Source organism: Diadema setosum, chromosome 16, assembly GCF_964275005.1.
Source record: "Diadema setosum chromosome 16, eeDiaSeto1, whole genome shotgun sequence".
NCBI lineage: Eukaryota > Metazoa > Echinodermata > Echinoidea > Diadematoida > Diadematidae > Diadema > Diadema setosum.
In genome coordinates this window covers 4,985,024-5,011,673 of record NC_092700.1, presented here as the reverse complement: position 1 = coordinate 5,011,673, position 26,650 = coordinate 4,985,024, and the positions used below count along the sequence as shown (strand labels likewise).

The following is a 26,650-nucleotide window of genomic DNA, read 5'->3' as shown; positions in this document are numbered from 1 at the left end:
GGTCGCTTCGCTCCCTCGCCGAGGATCTTACACCGTCACATAAACGTACCCGGATGTTATAATCGTATTCCGTCACACTAAATTTTTATTCACCATGTTTAATTCCCTAGAAATTGCTTTTAAATGCTCTAATATGAACTCGACTTTTGCACTCTGTTTTTACATAAAGCCCCTACCGTGGTTATTATACCCCCGCTCGGTCGCTTCGCTCCTAGCTCGCCGAGGATTTCACACCGTCACATAATGTGCCCCCGTCGAGATTTTGCCCCCCCCCCCCAAAAAAAAAAACAAACAAACAAAAAACAAACAAACAAACAAACAAACAAAACAAAACAAAACAAAACAAAACAAAACAAAACAAAACAAAAAAACCAACAACAACAACAACAACAACAAAACAACAACAACAAACAAACGAAAAAAACAAACCAAAAAACAAACAAACAAACAAACAAACAAACAAAAGAAAACAATAGTGTTCCGGCGCGCTTGCCGTTAAGATATCCGTAAAATTCAAGAACCACTAGCAAAATGTAAACATCTATTTAATTCTTTCTTCATTGTCAACTTTTCCTGTAAGTTTCATTCAAATTCACTCCTAAAGTTATTTTACAAACAGACAAACCAACGACGATGAAAACATCCCCAGCCTCCTTCCTTGACCTTGGCTTGCAAGTGCCCCAGCTAAACCGCTGACTGCGCGCGTGCAAACCACCCGTGGTTTGCTGAAAAATAATGAGCAATCAAGTGCGCGCTACATTCAGTAGTCCGATATACCAATTCGCATGTACTGTATTGTATGCATGCACGCAACAAAAATTACGTAATGTAGAACGTGTGCGCTTCTTGTACTGTATTCTGAATTCTCGATGTGCATGCATAACTTCCATACAGTACTCGATTCACATGCTGTGAACCGAGAGTGTCACTTGAAAGTGGATGGTGCAGATGGTGGATACTGGTGGGACGTGGAGTGTGACAACTCTTAAACTATTGGATGTAGGCCTACAGTTGATATGCAAGGTAGGCCTAGGGTACATGCTTTCAAAGGGGGCATGCCTAAGTGAAAATGTGTGTCTTCAGTAAAAGATCGTGTCACGTCGCAGTGTGGTAAATTTTTATCAGTTTATCGGCATGTTTATTGTTACCGCCACACGAAGTGTGGCGCGGTCTCCGTGGCTAAATGTAATTGTAACGTTAGTTTATTTTTTGCTCGCTCACTTGCTCACTGTCAACACTGTCTGACACTATTATTATTGACAGCATTGACAATGCTCTCCTGACAATCATCGCAACTCTCAGTCGACTGTACTGCCCTACTTTGGCAAAAGGAAGCAAGTGACAAAAGTGACATTTCTTGTAAACGAGCAAAATGTGTCTGTTATTTGCACTGACGTCAATGGAATATTATCATGATCACTGATGATGTATTACCTTACGTAACATATCTCTATTACAGTTAAGCAGGATCATGAGGATGAGTGTTTATGCATAAAATTTGGTCTGGAAGAAGAACACATTCTATCTACTAACGTTAGGTGAAATATGAAAACATCAATAACTCAAATTTGGATGGTATGTCACTTGCTTCCTTTTGCCAAAGTAGGACGTAGGGCAGTGTAAAACCGTAACGAGTTCTAACGTTATCACACACACGTTCGCATAGATGTCGAAACTACTTTTGTAGACTTTACCTGTTTAGATCAGATACTCCTTACTATACATACAACCTAAGCATAGCAGGGTTTAATCTTTGTTTTGGAACTTCACTGCTGCCAACCATGGCCTGGCAGTTACTGCCCCAACACTACACAGTGCAGTAGCTGCCTTCCAGGAGGCTGCCCTTCCTGCCATCAGCGATCAGAGGGCTGAAACCTCCTGTGGGGATTCCTTGTTGCTGTAAATCTTACAGAATTTTTAGTGTGCACATCACTATTTTTATTGTAAATATACTACAACTGCACCATCACCCACTGTCACAGCACATCCCATCCCAGTTTTTAGTTCAGAAAGAGCTGCTTCAGGGATTAAAGGTTTCAAGGTTCAAGGCTTTATCAAGTTCAAGAAATGTCGCATTGTCTGTAACTGTAGAATATCTCTTTCTCTGTGTTTTTTTTTTTCTTTTAATCTTTAAACTGCAATCAACATAACGTTAGGGCCTACATAGAATGTAAAGCACATTGTCTTTGCCAAACTTTGCAACAGCTCGCCAGCAGAGTGGTGAGCTTGAGCCGTGCAGTGAATTGATAATTGCCCGATTGAAAGATTTCACTTTTTTCAGTTGCAAGTCAACAACCAACACTGACCACCACTGCACTGTTTGTATTTATAGCTTTGAACTTTAACACAAAGAAGTTGTGGTACCTTTGTCACACTTAATTTGAAGAAGATTTGCAAAGTTCTTGGGTGTGCAAGTGCAGACCTTGACTTGAGTCATAATTTTATTTGTAGAATTCTAGACCCTAGTTTGTTGGATTTCTGTGATTGTGTTTCTTTTCCTTTCCCCATTGGTGACCTAAAATCTATTCTTTATAGAAATCCAAACCATTGACATCAGCATTTGACCAGAGACTGCCTCCTTTACACAAGGTGATTCCCAGGAGAGGTAGTTCTCCATCCAACATCTGTTGCCATGGCGAAGAGGGGAGGGGTTTTCGACACCATCATCAGCAAAGATGAGTACATGCAGCCCGAGCAGCGAGCTGTACCAGTGAAGCTGGCCGACTCGAGCACCGTTGACCCGGACGAGATGGTTGAATGTCCATATGACAAGGTGCATCGCATCCGAGTCTCGCGGTTCCCATTTCATCTCATGAAATGTCGCAAGGTAGAGTATTTACGTGTATATGTTCCCTTCTTTCAGTGCAACATTGCCTGATCGAGAATAAGATGATATCTGTCCTACTTTGGCAAAAGGAAGCAAGTGACATTGAGTACAAATACTACAAATGAAGAAAATGTATATTTTTGGGTAGGCCCTTTAACATGGAAATTTGTCGGTAGAATATGGGCAAGTCATATGGTGATGCATTTATGACAATTTTAAGAATTTTTATATTCTCATAGAAACTCATTCTTATGTAACTTGCCTCCTTTTGCCAAAGTATTATACAGTGCACTCCCGTTATAACGAAATGCTCGGGACCGGCAGTTTTCTTTCGTTATAACGAAATTTCGTTATAACCGAACAAATACAATATATAACGAAAACAAGGAACCACGTATATTATGTTTGCTGAATACTCATCATACACTGCAAAGCTATGTGGAAATGTGATGGGATAACTGTATGACAATAATAAACGCAAGGTCCCCTCAGAAACTGTGTGTGACACAAGGAGCAAACACACAGTGGTGTGAAGCGTTCACCCATGCAGAGACGCTGTAAATGCTTGTTCTGCTACGTACAGTATTTTCGAAAGCAATTCGCATTTCGTTATAACGGAGCACATTTCTTTTGTTTTTCTTTGTCTGTGGTGCTCGGAAAAGACTTCGTTATAACGGAAATTTCGCTATAACCGTGTTCGTTATAAGCGAATTTTGTACCATAGACTTTAATGGTGATAATTTTGGGACCAGAAGATTTACTTCGTTATAACGAAATTTCGTTATAACCGTGTTCGTTGTAACGGGAGTGCACTGTACTGTAGATTTGTAGCAAACATAAAAAATGGGCTAAAGGAAACAAGTGACAATTATATTATAAGGATGTCACTTGCTTCCTTTTGCCAAAGTTTTTTAGATTGTTTGCAAACAGAAATAATTTGGCAAAAGGAAGCAAGTGACAATCATATCGTATGACATTGTAACTTGTTTCCTTTTGCCAAAGTACTTCAGATTTTTAGCAAACATGAAAAATCTAGCATAAGGAAGCAAGTGACAATCATATGATGAGAATGTGACTTGCTTCCTTTTGCCAAAGTATTATAGATTTGTAGCAAACATAAAAAAAATGGCCAAAGGAAGCAAGTGACAATCATATCATAAGGATGTTACTTGCTCCCTTTTGCCAAAGTATTTTAGATTGTGTGTAAATATAAATGATTTGGCAAAGGGAAGTACGATAAGTGACAATCATATCATGAGGTTTTTTCGTGCAATTTTGTGCACTTGCTTCCTTTTGCCACCTGAATATTTCAGAAATGGGCCAAAATTGTAACTTATGGATTTTTCAGTTAAATAGAGCATGCCTCAAATATGCCAAATCAATGAAAAAGACAATATCCATAAAAATGTCACTTGCTTCCTTTTGCCAAAGTAGGGCAGACATCTCCATTGAAACTCTTTTGTGAAAAGTTCTCCTACCCATCCTAGAGTCTTCTTTTTCTCCTGGTTAAGTCTGCCTCCTTCAATAACCTGAAGATTCTTGCAGATTCTTGGGGCATTCAAAAGAAACACCACCAACAACTTAAATCGAAATATTAGGAGCTTTCTGGACCATAATTTTGGGGACGGGCACTGCTTCAATGGAAAATTGATACTTTTGTACAGCACGCGTGAGTGACCCCACTTTTCAAATTATCTTTTTTTCCTTTATTGCACCTCCTGACTTATTTTGATAACTTGTGAATGGGTTGGGGTGGTCCAATTTTAACAAGTTTATCATCACTTGGGCGACAAGACCTTGTACATTGTATCTACAAAATGTCAAATGTTCAGGAGATCAAAAAAACATGGCAGCAGATTGAAGCACTATATCAAATGGGAGAACATTTCCTTTAACATGCCATGGTGGCTTTTTTTTTTGGGGGGGGGGGGGGTAAGAAAGCTAGGATTTGGACAGGACATTACTTAATTGATTATTGGACCATTAATCTAAAGAAATAATTTTTACCAAAATTTCAGATACGAGGTCTTGTCGCCCAGTGACGTTATATTGATTTGAAGCTTAAGATTACCCTTATGAATTGTGTAGAAAGTGGTCATTCACTTTGGCTTATTGTGGGTTTTGAGCGGGCGGTCACTAATGTAAGTAACTAAAATGAAAGGGGAACATTTCTCGCAAATCATTTACAGTAGTTCCTGAATTCTAATGGCAATTTTTAGCCACCTTAGTGATGCTAAACTAGTCCACTTTTGAAAATATTTTAGGCCAATCTTGAAGATGTGTTAGTTTTTTTTCCCCACATGTGCTATAAGAATAAGCAATTTCTTTAAATTTATTGTTTATTTGATTCAATCTTTAGAACTATGTTGGAAAAGAGATGTTCACGTGTCCGTTCAACGCCCGCCATCTTGTGCCGCAACCAGAAGCCCGCCACCACGTAGCGAACTGTCCAGACAAGGCATGCATAGAGAGGGACATGGCGCTACAAGAAGGTATGTTCTCCGGGGATGACACTAGATAAAGAAGACTTGGGTCAAAAGTCGTCAATTCTCTACTTTTTGTATTTGCTGAAGCGGCATGAATTTACACATGGATTTCATCCGACTTCATTTTAAGTGAAGTATGATGGGCGAAAGGGGCAGAATCCAGGGATTGAGGAAAGGGTTATGAATCACATACTGAAGAAGGATTTGTCCTTTTCATGATGAGGAGTATTTACAATTTCTGGAGGTAATCATGATGATATCAGTGATGTAGTTCTACAAAGTGCAAGTGTGGGAGGAAAAATTGGAATAAATTTGATCTTTGATGCGCAGAGTATTCTTAGAAGTGGGGAGAAGTAGAAATGCCCAGGTAAGATCAGAATCTGATCATTGCATAATTTTACATCATCCTGGTATTTTGGATTTCTTTTTTTTTTGGGGGGGGGGGAGGAGGAGATGGGTTGTTGAAGATGGGAGAAAGGGATATGGGAAGAGTTGGTTAGATGAGAATCAGTAAAAACATAGGTCCATTATCAAGAGATAACAAAATTTGTTAAACTCATTGAAAACACATTCTCTTCCAGATTACACCCATCTCTTTGATGAGAACACCATGGCATATACTTTGTATAGAGTTAAAGGGTCATCAGTTGGATTCTTGACTTCTTTCAGTCAAGCAAATGCAATTCTGCACTAGTGCCTCAAACTTATTTGAGGACTTTGGACAGTGTATGTGACACTGGGGTTTCCCATGGTTATAGGCACTCGAAGTACACAAAGAGATTATAGTATTACAGTGATAGCGCGCAAGGTCAGCTGAAAAGAATGATATAGGTTTCTCATGTTTCACAAACCAATGATTAGTCACAACAACATTCAAGATTGGCAGAGATGTACCATGTCATCACACCTCACAGGTGTCGCATTGACCTGTACATAAATGTTCACTGAATATCCTGTTACAACGTATGTCCATGAAACCAATAAGAATGAGGTGTTAGTCTTATCACGTCTTGTATTAACGTAGCAACTGTGACTTTCTTTTCTTTATATTTTTAGGTGTGTGTGTGGGAGAGGGATTGCAGTTGCCAAATCATCAATCAAAAACATGATTTTTAATGGTTTGTTTTTGCGTCCACACCAATGGGAGGGTTGTAGGGTGATCATTACCTCTGTCCTGTCACTTTGCATGTGTTTCATGAAAAAAATATGTGAAACTTTAAAAACCCCACAAAAACTTTAAAAACTTAAAAAAAAACCCACAACTTATGTGAAGTTTCATCTAAACTTGTGTTTAGATGAAACTTCACTAGTTGTGGTAAAAAAAAAAAAAAAAAAAAAAACAGCTGAACACTATTACTAATCCCACCGGGTTTTTTGAGGGACTTGAAACGACCGGGGGAGCCTTTTTGGCTCCCCCTTCAGATCTCGGTCGTGGAACATGAAATTTTCACTAAGGTAGAGGCCAATGTAATCTACAAGACTGTATAGTTAGATTTTTCACATTTTAATTTATGTATTTTATATTAATTTATGCTTATTTACGCTAAAATATTTTTTTTTGCTTATAAATAAAGAAATAAAGCTCCAAGATGTCTAATTTTTGGTGAACATATTCTTTTCAATATCCTCAACAATAATATTGAAGCAAAAATTCGGCTTCATAATTATTTCTTGTGTATTTTATTGTTTATTGAATTTCTTATGTATTTCTTTGTTTTTTTCTTTTTGTTTCTGTTTTTTTCCGTCAAAATTTGTCGCAGAGACTTTTTAAAGCATAATCGGGCTAAAATAAATCATTATCAGCCATTGAAAGTAAAAATATTTGTTTTTATATGAATTAATTGCAAAAACACAATTTACATTGGATTTGTGCACACAGTCACGTTTTTGAGCAATTTTGGGTCAACAATTTTATTTCAAAGGGGCTTGGCTTCAAAACAGTATGCCCGGGAGCTACAAATTTGGTCTCAAAAGTTGCACGATACTTGAAAGAAAAAAGTCTTAGAATGTCGCGGCAAGAGCATCACTCGTTGCGGAATAATCATGCGAAACGTCGAGGGGGGGGGGGGCCAAAATGCCCCCCCCCCCTCCCGTGGGAATAGGGTTAAACTGACTACCATGATGATGATGAACATAGGAAACAATTGGATCCTGGTCATGAATTTCACGAGTCACTTTTCCTGATTAAGACTTCTCTGTCAGTTTGTCTGTCTGTATGTATGCCTCAGTCCAGAAGGCTGCCAGACACATTATTATTTGTTGATTCCAAACAGTAAGGAAAAAGCTGGGGTACTTCTTAGATTAGATGAAGGGGAATTGATAATTCAGGTCTTTTCACTATACATATACTGTAGATAGTAAGTAGAAGTGCAGGGCAACCATTCTAGATGCTCACCTAAAAATTGTAACATTGTTTCTACAGGATATGACTCACATACTACTTACTGCAAAGGCTACACTAAGGTGCCATACTACAACAATGACGAGGACTACCCCCATCCGCCAACCGAAAACTGGGATGACGGTAAGGGATGAACTTCTGATAGAATGCATAGTAGGGATGCTCCCTAGCAATATTTTGTGGTGTCCTTGAATAGAGTTCAAGGGATCCATATAAACCCCTCTTGACTGCAGTAGCTTACTGATATTGCATGGTAGAAAGATTTTAATTGTTGAGAACAAGGTTGCCCTTGTTGCCTCCATTGTGGTTTTGACATAATAATATAGACAGTGCCCAAATAAAATTCAGTATGTTAAAATGAGAGGTTTCCTTGAATACATGTTTGGATGGAGTGAATGCCGCAATACTAGTAGAACACATCAGTGAAGTTTTAGGAAAATCAAACAATCAGCTCAAATGTAATGAATTCTGAAAGCACTGTTATAGCTAGCCCTTTCATCCAATTATTGCAGTATTAAAAACTTTTAAAAATACATAACTTTTGAACAGATTGTTTGATTTTCCCTAAACTTCATTGTTATGTTCCACTTCAATGTGTTGCTGCGTTTACTCAATCCACGTGCCATGTGTATATTTAGGGAAACTTCCCCTTTAATCTGAGACTGTAAAATCTGTCAAGTTGAAGATAGGAATAAAATCAGATGTGCACAGTTGATGAGGTATCATCGAAACGAAACCCTAAATGAATAAGTTACAGACTTTTAAAGATTACATCCTTTCACTAGAAATTTTCCCCAGACATGTTGATAAAATAATTGCAAGCAGACATGTAAGTGAAGAGAGACAGTGAAAGTCTCTTTAAAATCACTCTTATAAATCAATTTGAAAGTTATGAATTCTCCATATTTTGAATAGGACAGGTATGATCGATGTGCCACCCTCTCTACAGGCGCGGTGGAGCACCCCAATTTGCATCTCATTATCGCCCCGTTCTATTTGAATTTCCAACGGGCATCCACGGCTGCCCGAAACTGTGTGCATGAAAAAGTCAAATCTTTACCTTCTCCTTGTGCCGCTATGCGTGCCGCTAGTAAACTCAAACTTCCCACACTATCTAAGTTTTTCAAAACCTTCCTTTTGATGAAAAAATTATGAATTTGCTGCACTAGAACTTGAGATATTAAAGCGTTTTGAAAATCACCTCTCGCAAAACATGCTCTCTGTTTTTTTCCGACTCGACTATGGCCGGGCTCCAATGTGTCCGAAATTGGCAACATAAGTTCATCGGGCCTCAATCCATATATGGTGAAAGTTTTCGCTTGGTTCCACCTGTACTTTTTGAGAAATCAACTTGTTTCTACAGCAAAGGGTTTGAAATAGAAAATTGTAGTCAGCGAAACAATTGAAAATGACATCATTTCTTTTCCCGTAATATTGGGCATGCGTGGTACGTGAGATTCAGGATTTCGTGCTCATTGTTGGTTTGCATGTGACGCAGTCAATTTTGCTGAGTGTCGCACGGCGGTGACTGCTGAGCTGCTGCCGCGCATGCTGCATGCAGCAATGCGTTGTGTGTGCTGTGACATGCAACGCTACAGTGACGCGATTATATATACATGGGACCAACCTGTACGCTTTGCGTTCGTGTCATTTTTGACAACACCTTCTGTTTTTTTCCGACACAACCATGGCCGGGAATATTACGGTATGAAATTTAAAATGCAAGCAGATAAATAAATTTCGGTGTACTTTGTTCGAATGGCGCTTTGGTTCCGCAATCACACTTCATGAATTTTAGGATGATTTTCGAGGCATATTTTTGGTAATTTTGCTCGCTAGTTTTTCGCTAAAATTTCGCATTTTATCATTGTCAAATCCTTTAATATGTTATATGTGCATATTCGGACATGTTTTCAAATTCAAACTAACTCAATTTTAATCCGAAAATAGGTTTCCTTAAATTGTTATTAGCTTGAGAAGTTGTTTACTTTTTCTCAACTACGCGAGTACATGTTGTGTACTTTATGCAAATGAGGCTCGGCTGCCGATGGATTTCTGCGAGATAATTGGGGTGCTCCACCGCGCCTGTCTAGGTGTATATACAACATGTAGCTGCCACAATCCCCTCCCCCCAACCAAAGTACTGATTTTGTTTTGCCTTTTATAACCCGTTGAGGACGAGTCCCCGAGTATACTCGGGCAGGTGTCTATGGGAAATGCGTGTTGTAGCAAAATCAAACCGTCCTCAACAGGTTAAAGACCCAGTAACATGGGGAGGGAAGGTTGACCAGAGAGATTGTTCTCCTCCCCACCTCTAGAGGGCGGACTCTACAATGGTGTTTGAGATTTCATGGGGGCTGCCATTGACCCACTTAGTAATGGCGGACTGTGCGTACTGAAGTAACATTTTTACAGCACGTATTTGAACTTTTGAACTTTTACGTGAGTCTGTGATTTGACTGCTCCTCAGTTGCTTGTTTGCTAGCGTGTTAGCATGAGGGGTGAGCCTACCGCCTCCTCGTCCCCTGTGCGCTCACAAAACGATAGTACAGGGCGTATGCATTCATACTCTGCACTCTAGCACACACTAGTTATAAGCTCTTTGGGTTGACCCAATTGAATCCACCTTCATTCGCTGCCCGCCGGGGTACGTTTGAAAACCACAAATAGTGCAGGCTGCTGGAATAAGATTACCTGTTAGTGAATCCTTGTGTGCATCTAAGCGTTCTTTTGTTGGTAACATTCTGCTCCATAGATTCAGTTGAGATTCTTTGGCGATGTATGTACTTAAATGTATAGAGATCAGTCTTCTTCTTCTGTCGTATGATGCAATACAGCAGGATGGGTGAGGGGTTATAGCCTTATAGGTTGATATCTAAGCTGTGGATCCATTTCAGGGCAGCATCACTTGCTTGAGCAAGTTCTTCAAGCCCGCCTGGGAATTTCCGCAGGTGGCATGCAGTCTTCCACGATGTGACGCAGGGTTTGGTCAGGATGGCTGCAGTCAGACGCTGGGCTAGCCGAGAACTCCTATTTGTGTAGACGGTGGCCTGTCGTTGCATGGAGCGTTCAGATGCGGTTTAGGGTGGATAGAGATCAGTGATACACCTGCACTTAATTCGTAACAGAGATTCCCAAATATACCTGACTCAGGCCATCCTTCCCATTAGATGGTATTCATGTGCTACTGGGCCTTTAATGCACAGGCTGATTTGCATGCAATCATTCATATCAGAGGTGCTTTGTAGCGCTGCATTTATTTCTCCTTTTATTTTTCTTCTTCCTCTTGCTAGACCTCGCCATGGATAACAGAGAAAGGGAGTACTGGCAGTCAAGAAGAGAGGGGCAGAATGGGTAAGTTTTCTTTAGTCCCATCTGATGGTTTTGATGTGTTATTCAGCAATAGTGTTTCATTCTTTTCTGAGGGGAAACCCGTGAATTTTCGTGAATGAATTTTGACACGAGAGTATTCATGAGGTAATGTTCATTGGTGAAACCATTCACTTTCCCTTGTACAAAGCTGATAGCTATTCAGAGATGTGCTTCTTTACACAAACTGCAGTGGAAGTCACTGTGTGTCACAGTTTCTAATGGTGTTTCTAATGGCCAATCTTTACATTGATGTTTACATTGATGCAGTGGACTCCTATTATAACGAAGTCCACGGGACTTGCAGTTTTCTTTACATTATATCGAAATTTTATTATAACCGAACAAGTAAACGATAAAAAATGTATGGAGGACAGACAATGTTGTGGCCTGGATTTTTATTTCATTTTATTAAACTGGAAATCTGTTTTTACCGTGTTCGTTATAATGGGAGGAGAAAAGGAAAGATTTTGAATTACTAAATATTTCAGATTACTGAAGAGAAAAAAATTGATAGATTACTTGAGGATTGTGTGTGGATACCTTTTCACTTTTCCTGCAGTAACCCCCTGCCTCAGCCAAAGGGTAGGGGTGCACCAAGAGCTGTGGGCAACCATCAGCCAGAGATGCGGTTGCCACGGCAACCGGCACAAGCTGCCGCCATCGCACAACAGCTCCACCAGCAGTTGCAGCAGCAGCACACACCACAACCACAGCCTGGCTTGCCACCACAGTCACAGTCACAGTCACAACCACAACCACAGCCACAACCTCGGGTCTCACCGCCCACCACTAACACCACAGCAGGTAGGTGCCTAATAGCGGCAAAATGTTTCTCTTTTTAATTTTTTTTTTCTTCTTTCAGTTTGAATTTACAGTTGTATTTCTTCAAAGATACAATTATTTTCAGAATTCATGCATCTGCCAAGATGCTATCTAGGAAATAGTATTCGAAGTATGAATTTACACCTTGTCCATTTGTGAAAAGCTCTCCTTGTACTGTTTTATTTTTGTTAGTTTTTTTTACCAGATTAATAAACAAGCCTATTTCATGTGAGACTAATTTTGTCTCCAAAATTTATAGACTACATTGAGCAATATTTCAATTGAACAAAACAAAAGAAAAAAGAAGGAATTAGAATGATTTTTCATTTGTGTAGTAAATGGAATATACAACGTAGTATCTGATTCTACCAAGTGCTATGCATGTTGCATGTGTAGCAGCCTCTCTGGAATGCCTGGTAATTTGCAGTACAAATGCCTCTCTGTGTCCATTCAGATTGGACGGCTGGCCCGACCCCAGTGACCACCAAGAAGCAAATCAACACGGCCGGACTGGGCAGGGGCCAGTTTCGGGGCCGCGTGATGGCCGCCAACCTTTGGGGTTCACAACCGCAGCCAGCTGCCGGCCAGGCAGTGACCGATGGGCCCAGGCCGGGCGGGATGGTGGCAAATTCAGGGGGACTTCAGGTGGGTTGTCAATTTATGATGCTTTTCTGCAATCAGTATGCATCCTTGAGGATCTTGCATGTGACACTCAAAATTGATTTCATTTGTACCCATGGCAATGACAGTGACGATAATAGCAATAACAATAGCAATGACAATTTATTAATCTTATGTCACTGTGACAAGTATTAGGAATTAAGGGAGAAAGATTTGCGGTGACACCATGTGTATTGTCATGCACCAACAGAACACCCGTCAGCACCGACATAACATCTGTCATACACCGACAAAACATTCTTGGATCAGCACCGAATGAATACAGCTGTTCACGCCATGTTTGCCAACTCCAACTCTCATGTCCCGAATGGACACTTTTATTCCACCCCACCCTGGTTTCACCAAGGCACATCACGGTTCTCTGTCACACCTCCCCCCAACAAGAGGAAAGTTATGAATGTAACTTTTCGACTATAAACGCCTTCGTTGCAAGGCTTACTTCACTATTCTTGCTTACTACACGTATTCAGCTCACACGATTACAAACTCAAATAGTTTTGTGTTGTTTTCTTAAAACCTCACCTGGCATACTACACTTATAATTACTGATTTTGAGCCTTATCAGAATCAGTTAACTCCGGCATCAATTGTCCTTTTTTAGAACAATACAATGTATATGAAAACTTGACAAGCCCCCTACAAAACATGTAAATACACAAATCAACAGTCTACAGTAATACACATGTGAAACTGTTTTCAACGGGTGCACATGCGGGTGCACATAATCTGGAAAGATTACACCAAATGTAATCAATCATTTCTCCAGTAGTATCAATATTTTGACTGAGACTGTGCTTTCTGGTAGTCTCGACTGTAATTATATGCTCGCATGCTTGACCAATAAACTTACATAACTTCAGGCATGAATAGTATTTTGTTTTTGGTAACACATACACTTCATCTTTAAATGTGAAAACCAAAAATACACTTTCTTCACGAAATTGTTCTTACTGTTGCAAAGATAATATGTCTGTTTCTCCAACACAAACTTTCATTGGAGTTTCACTGAATGTGGTAACAGCACGCATCTCTTGATTATAACAAAATCATATTTAAACACGTCAACACATGTGTACATCTACTCAATGTACTTGCTAATACATCTTATACTTATGTCAACTCTGCGTCATAAGTTAACCAAAGCAACAACAAAAATTTAACCACCGGACATCTCTTTTTGTCCCTTCACACATATGTACTGTCACGCAATAAGATGTTGCAATATACAGTGTATGTGCAAACTCTGGAAAATATCGAGATCATACTTGACACACAGATGTGACGCTGTCACTCTGTAACGAAATACATATACAGGTTATTAATTTACAAAAGTGACATTATAACATCTTGGCTTCTTTATGCCTCACTGTCACTCAACACTTTTTCATTTATACAAAACAACACAAATTCTTTTGTTTTAACACAGATCGGTTGACATAAAACTCAAAATTTGATCAACAGTTTTCCTGTGACTGGCCGGTTGTGTTTTGCTATACTGTTTTTGCCTTTGCTAGCATCAACTCTGAAACGTATCGGTATACATACAAATCTGAATCCTTTGACTCTTTGGAATACATTGAATGAAATCAGAATATAAGTGTGCAACTGAAGCACAACTTTCACCGTAATCTTACACACCACATATTTTGTATCCTGGCGCTTCCTGTAATGTTGGGTTTTCAAAACATCATACAATGCTTGGCGTGTAACACATCATTAAATTTTCAAGCGATGTCTCCTTATAAAGACAGAATATCGATGTGTGTACTAGTACTTTCTCATACTTCCTAGCATCACTCACATACTGTATACTGTTTTCGCTTAAAACAAACATGATTAACATAAATACAATTTCTTCCTTCACAGATCCTTGGGAAAGGAAGAAAACTGAACGAAAATACATAAACACATGTATAGTTGTCATGCAATACAAAACAAAACAAAATCACCATCCGTTTCTTGTCTGTTTTGAGTCTTGTTTGAAATGTTCAGCTTGATGTAGGTTTCACTGTAGATTTGATATAATTATCGTTCGGCAACATTATCAGCGCGCGCACAGTTTCGAACTCGCGACAAAGCGTCTGCTAATTTGTTGTCCTTTCCTGCTATGTGCACAATTCTCAGTGGGTACGGTTGGAGAATCAAACTCCAACGGAAGAGACGCTGATTCTTGTGCTTGAAGCGTTCTAAGAATGTCAATGGGTTATGGTCAGTGTACACCACGATGTCTCTTCCACCGTCCAAATACGCTTCGAAATGTTGCACCGCTAGAACGACACTAAGGCATTCCTTCTCCACAGTTGAATACTTTTGCTGATGGCGATTCAGTTTTTTGGAGAAGAAACACACGGGTTTGCTGTGTCCGTTGTCGTCATCCTGAAGTAGCACGGCTCCTACTCCTCGATCACTAGCATCCGTAGCTAGCTGGAAGCTCCTCTCGAAGTTTGGTGCGATAAGCACGGGATCGTTCATGAGGACGGCCTTCAGCTTCTGGAACGCATCCTGGCAGCTCGCCGACCACTGGAACGTTGTACCCTTTTTCAACAAGTCCGTCAAGGGCACCACCAGGTGACTGAAGTTGGGGACGAATCTCCGGTAGAATCCGCACATTCCCAAGAAGCGCTGAAGCTCCCGTTTCGATGACGGCACTGGGAAGTCCACGATGGCTCGGACCTTGGCATCTCGTGGTGCGACGCTACCTCGGCCTACCTTGTGACCTAGGTAAGTCACACAAGCTTTCCCGAACTCGCATTTGGCCAGATTCACCACGAGTCCTGCATGTGACAACCTCTGGAACAGCTCTCGAAGATGAGCAACATGCTCCTCCCACGTATTGCTGAAAACCAACACATCGTCTATGTAGACAACACAGTTATCATGACCAGCAATAACTCGATTCATCATCCGTTGAAAAGTTGCGGGGGAATTTTTCATCCCGAAGGGCATGACACGACACTGGTACAACCCGGAGGGCGTGACAAACGCCGAGATCTCTCTTGCATCTTTGTCTAATGGCACCTGCCAATACCCTTTCATCAAATCCAATTTGCTGACATACTCAGCACTTCCTACCCGATCAATACATTCCTCAATCAAAGGAAGCGGAAACGAATCAGTCTTGGTTATGGTATTGACCTTCCTGTAATCGATACAAAACCTGGACGTTCCGTCTGCCTTTGGGACTAGCACTACTGGGGAACTCCAGTTTGAGTTACTAGGCTCTATGATTCCATTTGCAAGCATGAAATCTATCTCCCTATCAACCTGTTCTCTCTTAGCAGGATGAATCCGATATGGATGCTGCTTAATGGGTGCATTTTCACCAACATCTACTGTATGAACAGTGTCTTTTGCACAGCCCAATTTATCACTGCAAACCTCCGGAAATTCCTGGAAGATGTCGACAACATCTTGCCTCTCCGAATCAGACAGATGACTGAGAAGTAACTCTGGATTTTCTAGTGCCTTTGAGTTCTCTACTCGCGGAATCATTCCTGACTTGAAACTCACACTCTGAGAATCTGGAGCATCAGATTCAAACTCTTCTGCACTTTTCTCAGCACTGTGTAGGACACTCTCACTCACAACTGCACCTACATCTTCTACACGTTCATGGTATTTCTTCAACATATTAACGTGACACACTCTCTTGGTCTTTCTACGATCAGGCATGCTCACCACATAAGTCTCCTTCCCAAGCTTCCTCTCTACTACATAGGGACCACTGAATTTAGCCTTCAATGCATCTCCTGGCAATGGAAGTAGAACCAAGACTTTGTCTCCAACCTCAAACACACGACTCTTTGCCTTTCGGTCAAAGATTTCCTTCATTGTCTGTTGCGAAGACTTCAAGTGTTCTCTCGCCACTTCATTCGCTCTCACAAGACGCTCTCTGAACATGGAGATGTAGTCTAAGGCATTGGAATCTTTGTCTTCCTCATCAGACAACAGCTGCTCTTTCACAACTTTCAGGGGCCCTCTTGGCTCATGCCCAAACACCAACTCAAAGGGAGAGAATCCAGTGGATTCATTAGGCACTTCACGAGCAGCGAAGAGAAGAAAAGGGATACCTTTATCCCAGTCCCTGGGATTATCCTGACAGTAGACCTTCAACATCGTCTTTAGCGTCTGATGGTACCTTTCTAAGGCCCCCTGTGATTGCGGGTGATATGCAGACGACTTGATCTGTTGAATACCAAGCTGGTACATCAACTCCTGAAAGACACGAGACATGAAATTGCTACCTTGATCCGACTGTATTTCTTTTGGTAGCCCGTACCTAGTAAAGAAAGTCAACAAGGCATCCAGAACTGACTTAGCAGTTATGCTCCTCAGCGGAAATGCTTCTGCGTATCTCGTGGAAACATCCATCACAGTCAATAAATACTGACATCCTGACTTGGACTTCGGCAATGGACCAACGCAATCTACCATCACACGGCTAAATGGCTCCTCAAAAGCCGGAATAGGAATCAACGGCGCAGGTCTAATGGCATGTTGTGGTTTTCCTACCACTTGACATTTATGACACGTTCGACAAAATTCAGACACATCCTTTCTCATCTTGGGCCAGAAGAAATGAGTTCTGATTCTACACAAAGTCTTCTTGACACCCATGTGTCCGGCCATTGGAATTTCATGTGCAAGACGTAGAATTTCCTTTCGATACGGCGGAGGAACAACTATCTGGTCGACAACCGTCCAGTCCTCATCTGCGGGACGATCTGGAGGACGCCATTTCCTCATCAAAACACCAGACTTTACATAGAAACATTCTGGCACTCCCTTCGCCTCATCTACAGTCAATGCACCCTCTCTCAACTTCAACAACTCCTCATCTTCCATCTGTGCTTTGATTAAAGATGGCTGACTGAACACACCTTCTTCCCAACTCTGTTCTCTTTCATCTTCACTAGTCACCTTTCCAAAGAATGTGTCACCAAGAGAAATTTCACTTTCAGACTCCTCTCTCTCACGCTCTGCTTCACTTGCTCGAAACCTTGTGATAGCACATGTTGGAAATACTTCTGGGAATTCATCGACAAGTTTTTCAGTTTCCTGCTCGTACACTGGGACTTCAGAAACAACCGGAAGGACACTCACTCGACCTCCTGCAAGGTCATTACCAAGCAAAAAGGAAACTCCATCCATAGGGAGAAATGGAACAATTCCCACAATCACTTCCCCTGAAATCAGTCCACTATCCAAATTCACTCGGAATAGAGGGACCGCCTGAGTTCCTCCGTTGACATCATGTATCAGTACCTTTCTACCCGTGTTACAGTCTATGGGCATACTCTTCACATCTCCTACCATGAGGGACTGTGTAGCTCCAGTATCACGAAGGATGACAACCGGTACTCTAAATTCAGCAATGGTAACTGTACCCTTGGAAATGAAGTCCTTGTACTTTTCATCCACACCACTTGAACACCTATCTGTCATTTTTGAGACATTACTTTTCACAACATTTGGATGACGCTGTTCATCACTTGCACTTGACTTAACAAAACCATTGGTGGCTGTCTGGTTCGGTTTCTCTTTTGTTTCAGCATCTGAACTGTTCTGTGTACGTGTGTCTGCATGGACTAAACCATGTGTTGCTCTTTGCTTTTGTTTTTCTTTTGCTTCATTTTGTTCCAGCAATCGCCTACATTCAGACTTAATGTGACCTGTTTTCCCACAGAAAAAGCATCTCACTTCTTTATATTGAGGCCGTGGCGATTTTGGTCGCTCTTTCTGTGATTCAGTCTTTACTTTATCCCTGCGTTCACTACTGTGCCACTTTTGAGTGTCAGGATTTCTCAACTGATCAAATTTCCTTTTTCCCTCAGGACTTTTTGTTTTCACTTTATGTGTCAACTCATACTGGTCAGCTGTGACTGCTGCACTCTTTACATCATGTACTCTTCGATCTTCCAAATATGTTCTCAGATCTGGAGGTGTCGATTTCTTGAACTCCTCCATCAACACTATCTCTCTCAAATTGTCATAAGTGAGATCTACTTTCATTGATCGAACCCATCGATCAAACATAATTTCTTTTTCTCTCTGAAACTCTACGTAGGTCTGTCCTGAACCTCTCCTATATCCTCGAAACTTTTGCCTGTAGGCTTCTGGGACTAACTGATAGGCAAGAAGGACTGCTTCCTTAACTGTGTCATAGTTATTTGCCTCCTCATCCGAGAGAGCAGACACTACTGAATGTGCCTTGCCTGTGAGCTTTTGTTGTACTATCATAGACCAATATTTCTTCTCCCACTCCAAATTCCTGGCTATTCTCTCAAAGGAGAAAAAGAAAGAGTCTACATCCTCTTCATCAAAGCGGGGGACTGTGTTTGCCATTTTTGCAATGTCGGGCGTCTTTGGTCTCGACATAGTAACATTAGGCCTATCCCCTGGGACGCTACTGGCCTGGGCCTGGGTCAACTCAATTTGACGTTGCATTAGCTCTTGTTCGAGTCTCAGATTTTCTGCCTTCATTTTTTCTTTTTCTAACTCCAATCTAGCCAGTTCTAGTTGTGTAGAATCTACCCTCATCTCACTAGGTCTAGTAATAGTAGTAGCACTTTGAGCAGTTTTTCTACCTGCACTCTCAATCTCATCTGTACTCTCACTCTGGTCTGTGTGTTCATATTCTACACCACCCAGTTCAAGCTTCTTCACCAGAACTGCAAAGATTTCTTTCTTTCGACTACACTCTCTGATATCAGCATCTACATGAGTTGCAACCTCAATCAACTGGGCTTTCACTAACCCTCTCAATCTACCAAGAGTGACGTCTTTCACAAACTCTGCAGCATCGAACTTGGCTGCCATGATTATTCACATCTAGCTTTCCGACTAGATTTTAAGACTACGTCGCTAACGCAACTTCCTACAGTACACTCCACTGTGTACCGAACTACGAGGATAGTCTAAGCAATTCAGACCTGACAAACACTCGTATATCTCGAGGCCAATTTCCTCGTAAAGCCACATCTAACGATGCTAATCCAAATTACCAGAAAGTGACACACTAATCTGATAAAATGACATAAAGGAAACGATAATACGTACCCTTCCTTTCCAGCAATCAATGCTGCAACCCTGGTATTCAGCTAGCGAGAAGACCAGTACAAGTGCCCAAAACATACTCATCGCATCGCTTCGCGAATCGCACTTCCATTCACAACCACTGCTAACGCAGCCCCATTACACATATATACCGTGCAATGTCACGCAGTATACAATACTGCTACGAACGAACGACACTGTTACGTTCGCTACCCTGTGTACACATCTCACATGAGTGCGAACACTACACATACCTCCAACGGGCATCAACCATTACAACGATGTACCAAACACCGAAATACTACCAAAAGATGGCTTGTTTGTACGTTCATTTCCCGGACATGTTCCCCACATGTCATGCACCAACAGAACACCCGTCAGCACCGACATAACATCTGTCATACACCGACAAAACATTCTTGGATCAGCACCGAATGAATACAGCTGTTCACGCCATGTTTGCCAACTCCAACTCTCATGTCCCGAATGGACACTTTTATTCCACCCCACCCTGGTTTCACCAAGGCACATCACGGTTCTCTGTCACAGTATGTAGTCCTTAACCGGATCGTGGTTGGGCAGAAGAAGAGCCTAGAAAGAGGAGAATTGAAGAGGGAAGCGACATATGGGGGTTGTGAGGAGGGCAAAAAGTGAAGAGTGGGGGACAGTAATGGGCTGGAAGTTGAAGTTGCACTAGTGGTGATGGTAGAGAAAGGAACAGAGAGAGTGGTAAGGAAGAATAGAGTGAGAATCAAGTAAGATGTTCGGACATCGTTAGGAGGAGAAAGATGACATGGAAGGGAAGAGGGAGAAGTTGAAGGTTGGAAAATCATGGAGATAGGAGAGAGAAGTGAAGATTCATGAAACCAAGAAAGAAAACAGAAGGTAAGGAACGGTTTCCTTCGCGGGATTATTCATCCTTTCTCCATTGATTCCGCATTCCATACTCCACATTGTTCGCCGACTTCGTTTCTTTTCTTGGTTTCATGAATCTTCACTTCTCTCTCCTATCTCCATGATTTTCCAACTTTCAACTTCTCCCTCTTCCTCTTCCCTTCCATTTCATCTTTCTCCTCCTAACGATGTCCGAACATCTTACTTGATTCTCGCAATATTCTTCCTTACCACTCTCTCTGTTCCTTTCTCTACCGTCTCCACTAGTGCAACTTCAACTTCCAGCCCATTACTGTCCCCCACTCTTCACTTTTTGCCCTCCTTAATACAACCCCCATATGTCGCTTCCCTCTTCAATTCTCCTCTTTCTAGGCTCTTCTTCTGCCCAACCACGATCTGGTTAAGGACTACATACACACGGTGTCACCACAAATCTTTCTCCCTCATTTACTTCACCATGCAAACCTTCAAGCAACACATATCGGGGATTGATAGATTAATTAATAAATAAATTAATGAATGACATTTTAAGTACTTGAATGATTTAAAAAAAAACGAATAAAGGAGTGGATGAATGAAGGAATGGCTGAGTAAAGTAGAATGATTTAAAGATTAATTGTCAGCCCAGACTGTCTGTAGAGTTTCACTATGATTGGAGAGCATTCCCGAGTTTCCCCTTTCTTGTGTCTTCATGTTGGTGTGTAATGAAACTCAAATCATATGTGTCAAGCTAATTGATATTGGACATTCTGAGTTTTACCTTCACCTTCAAGACATTTTTTAGCTTTGTCTTACACCCCTGGTTGCCTAGATGCAATTCAAGTGAAAGCCTTGAGTCTTTCCATATGAGGCTCAGACATTTTGTTGAAGATGGAAATGCAATGTTTGAATTGTTTGGCAAATATGTGAAATATAAAGACTTCTTATCAAGGGTCACTTCACTTGGCCAGAAATGAAATTTATGTACAATGTACTGATCTAAGTAAAAGATCGTACTTTAATAACTGGCAATACTTTAAAAAAAAAAAAGAAAAAAAAAAGTTGTTTTCCAGCTTTAACCAGTACACATTTTATTTGTATTAACTGAATACATTTTACCTGCAAATAGCAATTTATGAGAGATGGTTGTAAGTTCCTATTCTTTCAATATTTTCTACCATTTAATCCTACCAATAAGATTTCAGGATTGGCATTTTCATACTCCTAGTGCTATGAAGAGATAATGTGAGAGGTCCCAGATGACGATGCATGGCCATAGTATTGTTCATGTTGACATGATGTCATGTACAACACAGCAACCCAGATATTTTCAGCAGTGTAAATAAATCCTAGTGTGATTCATGTAGTGTTGAATCTTGTCCTATAAACCCGTTGAGGACAAGTTGATTTTGCTTGAACAGGCACTTCCCAAAGACACCTGCCCAAGTAAACTTGGGACTAATCTTCAACAGGTAAATAGGCATACCATGCACCTTTGGACTGCTGAAGATTTTTCAAGATTTTGAAGTATTTCCTTCAAATAAGTAAGAGACGGTTTGTTTCCAACATCTATATCTCCGCTATCCCACACAGAACAAATCATCCTTACCCAATGGTGTGGAGGACTTCCCTCCTCTTGGTGCATCGCAACCACCAAGAGTTGGGCTTGGGCGTGGCCTTGGAAGAGGTGCTGTCATGGCAACCCCTCCCACCTTGCATCCTGGAGGACTGCAAAACGGCTCCATGTGAAGTGTGGTGATGTCGCCCTTGCCAGGAATCATTGAAAGACTTTGTGCTGGCGATAACTGTGATTGATGCAGGACGTTTTACAACGATTGTATATATGTTTAAAGCAAATCCTTTTTATACAATGTACAGTTTAAGCATATTAAGCCAACTAAGTTTTTGTTTTGTTTTGTTTATTTGTTTGTTTCTGCTTGTTTTACTCGAGGTAAAATTGCAAAAGTCTTTTCTCAAGTTCAATGATAAGTAACATAATACTTTTGTTGTTATGATTCAGGATGACATTCTTCGTAACTTTAGGAAATTGTATTTACTGAATCAGATAGGAGTTAAATTGCATTCATTATGATTCAGCATTTATCCCTTCTAATGCTGTTTGATGTGTGCAGTGCAGTTTTCATACAATAGTTTGTTATGTTCTGAGTAGTTTCATCTAAATAGCAACAAGCCATTCATTAAAATAACAAAACAATATTTTTTCCAGTCTTTATCACAATCAGCAAAGCTTTTTTTTTTTTTTTTTTTTAATAGGCAAAGGTAGGAAGAAAATTAGGAAATTTGTACACAATTTGCGTTTCAGAGAAGGCACATTGTTTTATCACCAAAGGTCTAGAGATTTGTTGCATTTATAGTGTTTTATGAGCATGTTTCTTTGGTAATTTCATCTCAGGAATTGAATAAAGATTCGCTACATTGTTTGGCAATATGTACATGTATATGCTCATTTTCAGCCTTGAGGAAAGATCTGTTGAAAATGTTTGGAAGTTGACAAATTACATGCATGTACATGAGACTTTGCTGCTTTTAGAAACAGTCAATTTTGTTTACACAATGTAAGCGCGTTCATCTTGAAAGAAACATTTTGTATGCATCTTGTTACATGTTCTATGTAACCTGTTCTATCAAGCAACTCTCCCTTAGTTGCAATCATCTTTTTCTTCAATTTTCCGTTTCTGTTTGTTGACAGAGGTAGAGATTGTAAACCTCAATACATGTATCTCATGTTTTGTTTTGAGTACAGCTGTATATGTGTAAATATTTCAACAGAAAGATCGTTATTTATTATGTAACATTCTTTGTATCAAAACGTTCCTCTTTCAAAATTGTGTTTGGATATTTTTAAAATAAAGAGGTTACAAGAAAAGAATGAAAGTAGTGTTCTTGCTGTTGCCATTGTATGAATTGTTTAGTGTATGTGTGTGGTGTATTTGATGGTGTTTATGTCGAAAACTGGTGTAGGATTCTTCGAGGTGTCTTTGGTTGGTGTACGATGTAGTGCTGATCAATGGCACTGTCATGCTTTTCATGTAATGTGATGTGTTGTGTTTGTGTAATTCCTTTCATGGGCGGTGTAATCATTTTGCCTCTGTGGTTTGCGTTTTCAGGCAAGCAATTCTACCACATTGTACAGTCATTGAATTATTTGTCTATGTATGTGATAATTGTGCAGTTATTTAACCTGTTCCATCAGCAATTCTACAAGAGCCTTTAATGCCTGCATGTGAGATTCTTTGTTGCGCATCAACAAAGAACGGACAGGTTGGTAATCCACCTGTGCGAAAGCAGTCAAGCAGTTACATGCAGCAGCTGATCCAGGGGGGAGCGCACCCTTCCTAGACCATTACCTCGACGTAAATAATTGTCAATCAGTTGCAATGAAAACATCTCGACGGAAGAATTTTCATAAATTTGAATAATAAAGCAGTACCCGCTGCATGCTACATGTATAAGGATTAGAACCAACACTAAACCGCTTGCTGTCCGGCGAAAGCTCAGTGGTCTAGTGGAGATGACGCCTGTCCGGTGATCAGGAGGTCGTGGGTTTGAATCCTGCTCGAGTGTTGACACCCATGATTTTTTATCATGGCTACTACTAAAACACTGATCAATTCAGTGCTTATTTAAGTCGATGTAGGGCAATTTGTCAATCAGTTGCAATGGAAACATCTCGACGGAAGAATTTTCATAAATTTGAATAAATTATTTCTCTACTTGGTCATTTGTTGTACATAATATCATGAAATCCTCGTTAACAGTTTTGCAGTGTTGGGGTATAAATTATACCGTATATGTATGGGTTTTGTGCTTCTGATAACTATTGATGTTGATTGTTGAATATCTTTATGTACACTGAAGTTTAAAAGGCTGTCGTATGTATTATAGTAGTCTCATGTTTTACAGTATCAATAGGAGTTAATGTATTATATTGCTAGTATACTACGTACTAAGTAATAGTATACTACAAGTACATTATTATACGCATGAAGGCACCTCCAACAGATTGAAGCTTATATACTAAAAACAAAGAAGTAGGCACTCTGTTCCATGGCAGCGGTGCCGCACATGCAACTCTTAGCTAACAAACAAAAAACAAAGAAACAAACAAACACACACACACACACCACACACACGCTCACACACACACACACACACACACACACACACACAAACAAAAACGAAACGAAATAAGAATAAGAACACAAACTTCCCAGCATTATTTTTTGTTCTGGGAGAGACACTTTTATTTAGTCTTGTGGAGGACTAAAAGTCTTCTTCGATTGATACTGACATCGAATTCAGCTTCGATGTCTGAGAATAATCAAACCTTTGCGGCAGTTATGTCTTAAAAGAGTCAGAGTTGTAGCCTACTACACCTCGTCAACTCTTCCACTACGCTTTTCATCATTGCATACATTGATGATTGTGGACAGTTCAAACTACTACTACCCCATCTACGGCGAGTCTGCGACAGCCTAAAGAAACTTTGGCTAATGATAATGGACACAAATCGGGAATATACAACTGTCATCACACAGGGGAGTGTGATACTACTGTGTGTTTAGGTTTTTCCAAAAATGTGTACGTATTATACATCACAAAGGCACACATTATTTTTTTTTCTGTTTGTAATTAAGGAACATCGAATACAATGTTAGCGGTTTCAGCAATCAGTCGGATCTTATCAAAGAATCTCATAAATACCCGAACAAAAACAAAACAATCTTGCTGAAAAAAAAAAGTTTTTATTATTCGCATCAAGATTGAGCAATTATAATAGATTGGTTTTCTGCCGAATTATTTGACACAGTGGTGAAGAAGTCAGACATCAGGTGTTGTTTCGCTAATGATTTTAGTAAGCTACACAGTCAAAGTACACTATATAAGAGGTGCAGTACGCTTGTGGAAACTGGAAACACGGGTAGAATACAGTGTGAAAAAATAAAACAGCACAAAACAGAGAAATTACAGCCCACGTGGATTGTAATACCCTATACAAAGTACTCAATATACCCCGTGCAGTTTATACGATGGTTTGCTTGAATAACGATTCTTAGAAATACATTTTATATTGGATATTGTGTGCTGCGGTACGAGGAACGCATAATAGAAAGGTCTAAATACCGAAATTTCGGTTGACATGGCATAAGTACCTTTACCATCCTGGAAGTTCATAATCTGAATTGTATTTTCATTGTTTTTGGAAATCGTTGTCCTAAATGCTTGAAAATACACAATTTTTCATGATATCATGTAGGACAGTCAGACAGTGAATTGTAGACTTTCCATTGCAAATTAGGATTTTGTCTGTGATAAATTTCCACAATTCACGGAAAGTCAAAATTAGTGAACTTTTCGCAGATAGACATGGACGGGCAATATTGTGCGATACACCTGAAATGGATAATGCTGAGCACAGGATGGCGCTCATCATGATTCTTTGACGCACTCGAGACACAACTACTAGTATACTATGAGGACATCACTGCGTTTGTCCTGCCCGATTGACTGATGCAGAATATTCTTAGACAATAAAATTCGGTCTGACAGGGTATTGCATCAGGCGGAATGTTACGGAGATACAATCATGCACCCTGACTGTTTCGTTGCAGCGGGTCAGAGTTCTCTTGCGAGAATTTCGAAGGCATTATTGGGAGTAAAGGTTTTCAGGTACCCCTCCTCCCCCCTCCCCCCCCCCCCCGCCACACCTTCGAGGCGAAGAATCTCTGACAGGACTGGCGGAACCAACCCTCAGAAACTGCTGCTGCTGCTGCTGTTGTTGTTGTTTTTTAAATCCAAAACCATAGTGTGCGGGGAGATTGCTTCAGTGCCACCCCCCCCCCCCGTTTCATTTCATTTCATTTCATTTCATTTCATTTCATTTCATTTCATTTCATTTCATTTCATTTCATGCTGTTTTATTCCATTTCCAACATACATGATTTCAACCTTTGAATACACATCACATTGCAATATATGAACAGAGATACTTTGTGAATTTCAAGTAGTAGCCAAAAGTTGTTGGAAATGAGGGGATTGCTAAAAATCAGAGCTCAGTGTGCAGTCCCCTCAATCCGCATTAAAAAAAAAATATATATAGTTACAAAACTG

The 26,650-nt window shown here is 40.3% G+C and overlaps 1 protein-coding gene across 2 annotated transcripts; it reads left to right on the top strand.

Annotated features, from left to right (window-relative positions):
- The first annotated feature begins 913 nt into the window (after window positions 1-913).
- Window positions 914-23,402, top strand: LOC140239554 (uncharacterized). Of its 2 annotated transcripts, none has more exons than XM_072319387.1 (8): window positions 914-1,023; window positions 2,536-2,827; window positions 5,187-5,319; window positions 7,736-7,837; window positions 11,008-11,068; window positions 11,646-11,890; window positions 12,363-12,553; window positions 22,112-23,402. In XM_072319387.1, the coding sequence occupies exons 2-8, from the start codon at window positions 2,633-2,635 to the stop codon at window positions 22,265-22,267; spliced, it is 1,083 nt and encodes a 360-aa protein (XP_072175488.1). In that variant the 5' UTR covers window positions 914-1,023; window positions 2,536-2,632; the 3' UTR covers window positions 22,268-23,402. The 2 variants fall into 2 exon arrangements, with proteins under 2 accessions (XP_072175488.1, XP_072175489.1); XM_072319388.1 differs by lacking the exon at window positions 914-1,023 and adding an exon at window positions 1,055-1,110.
- The last annotated feature ends 3,248 nt before the right edge of the window (window positions 23,403-26,650 follow it).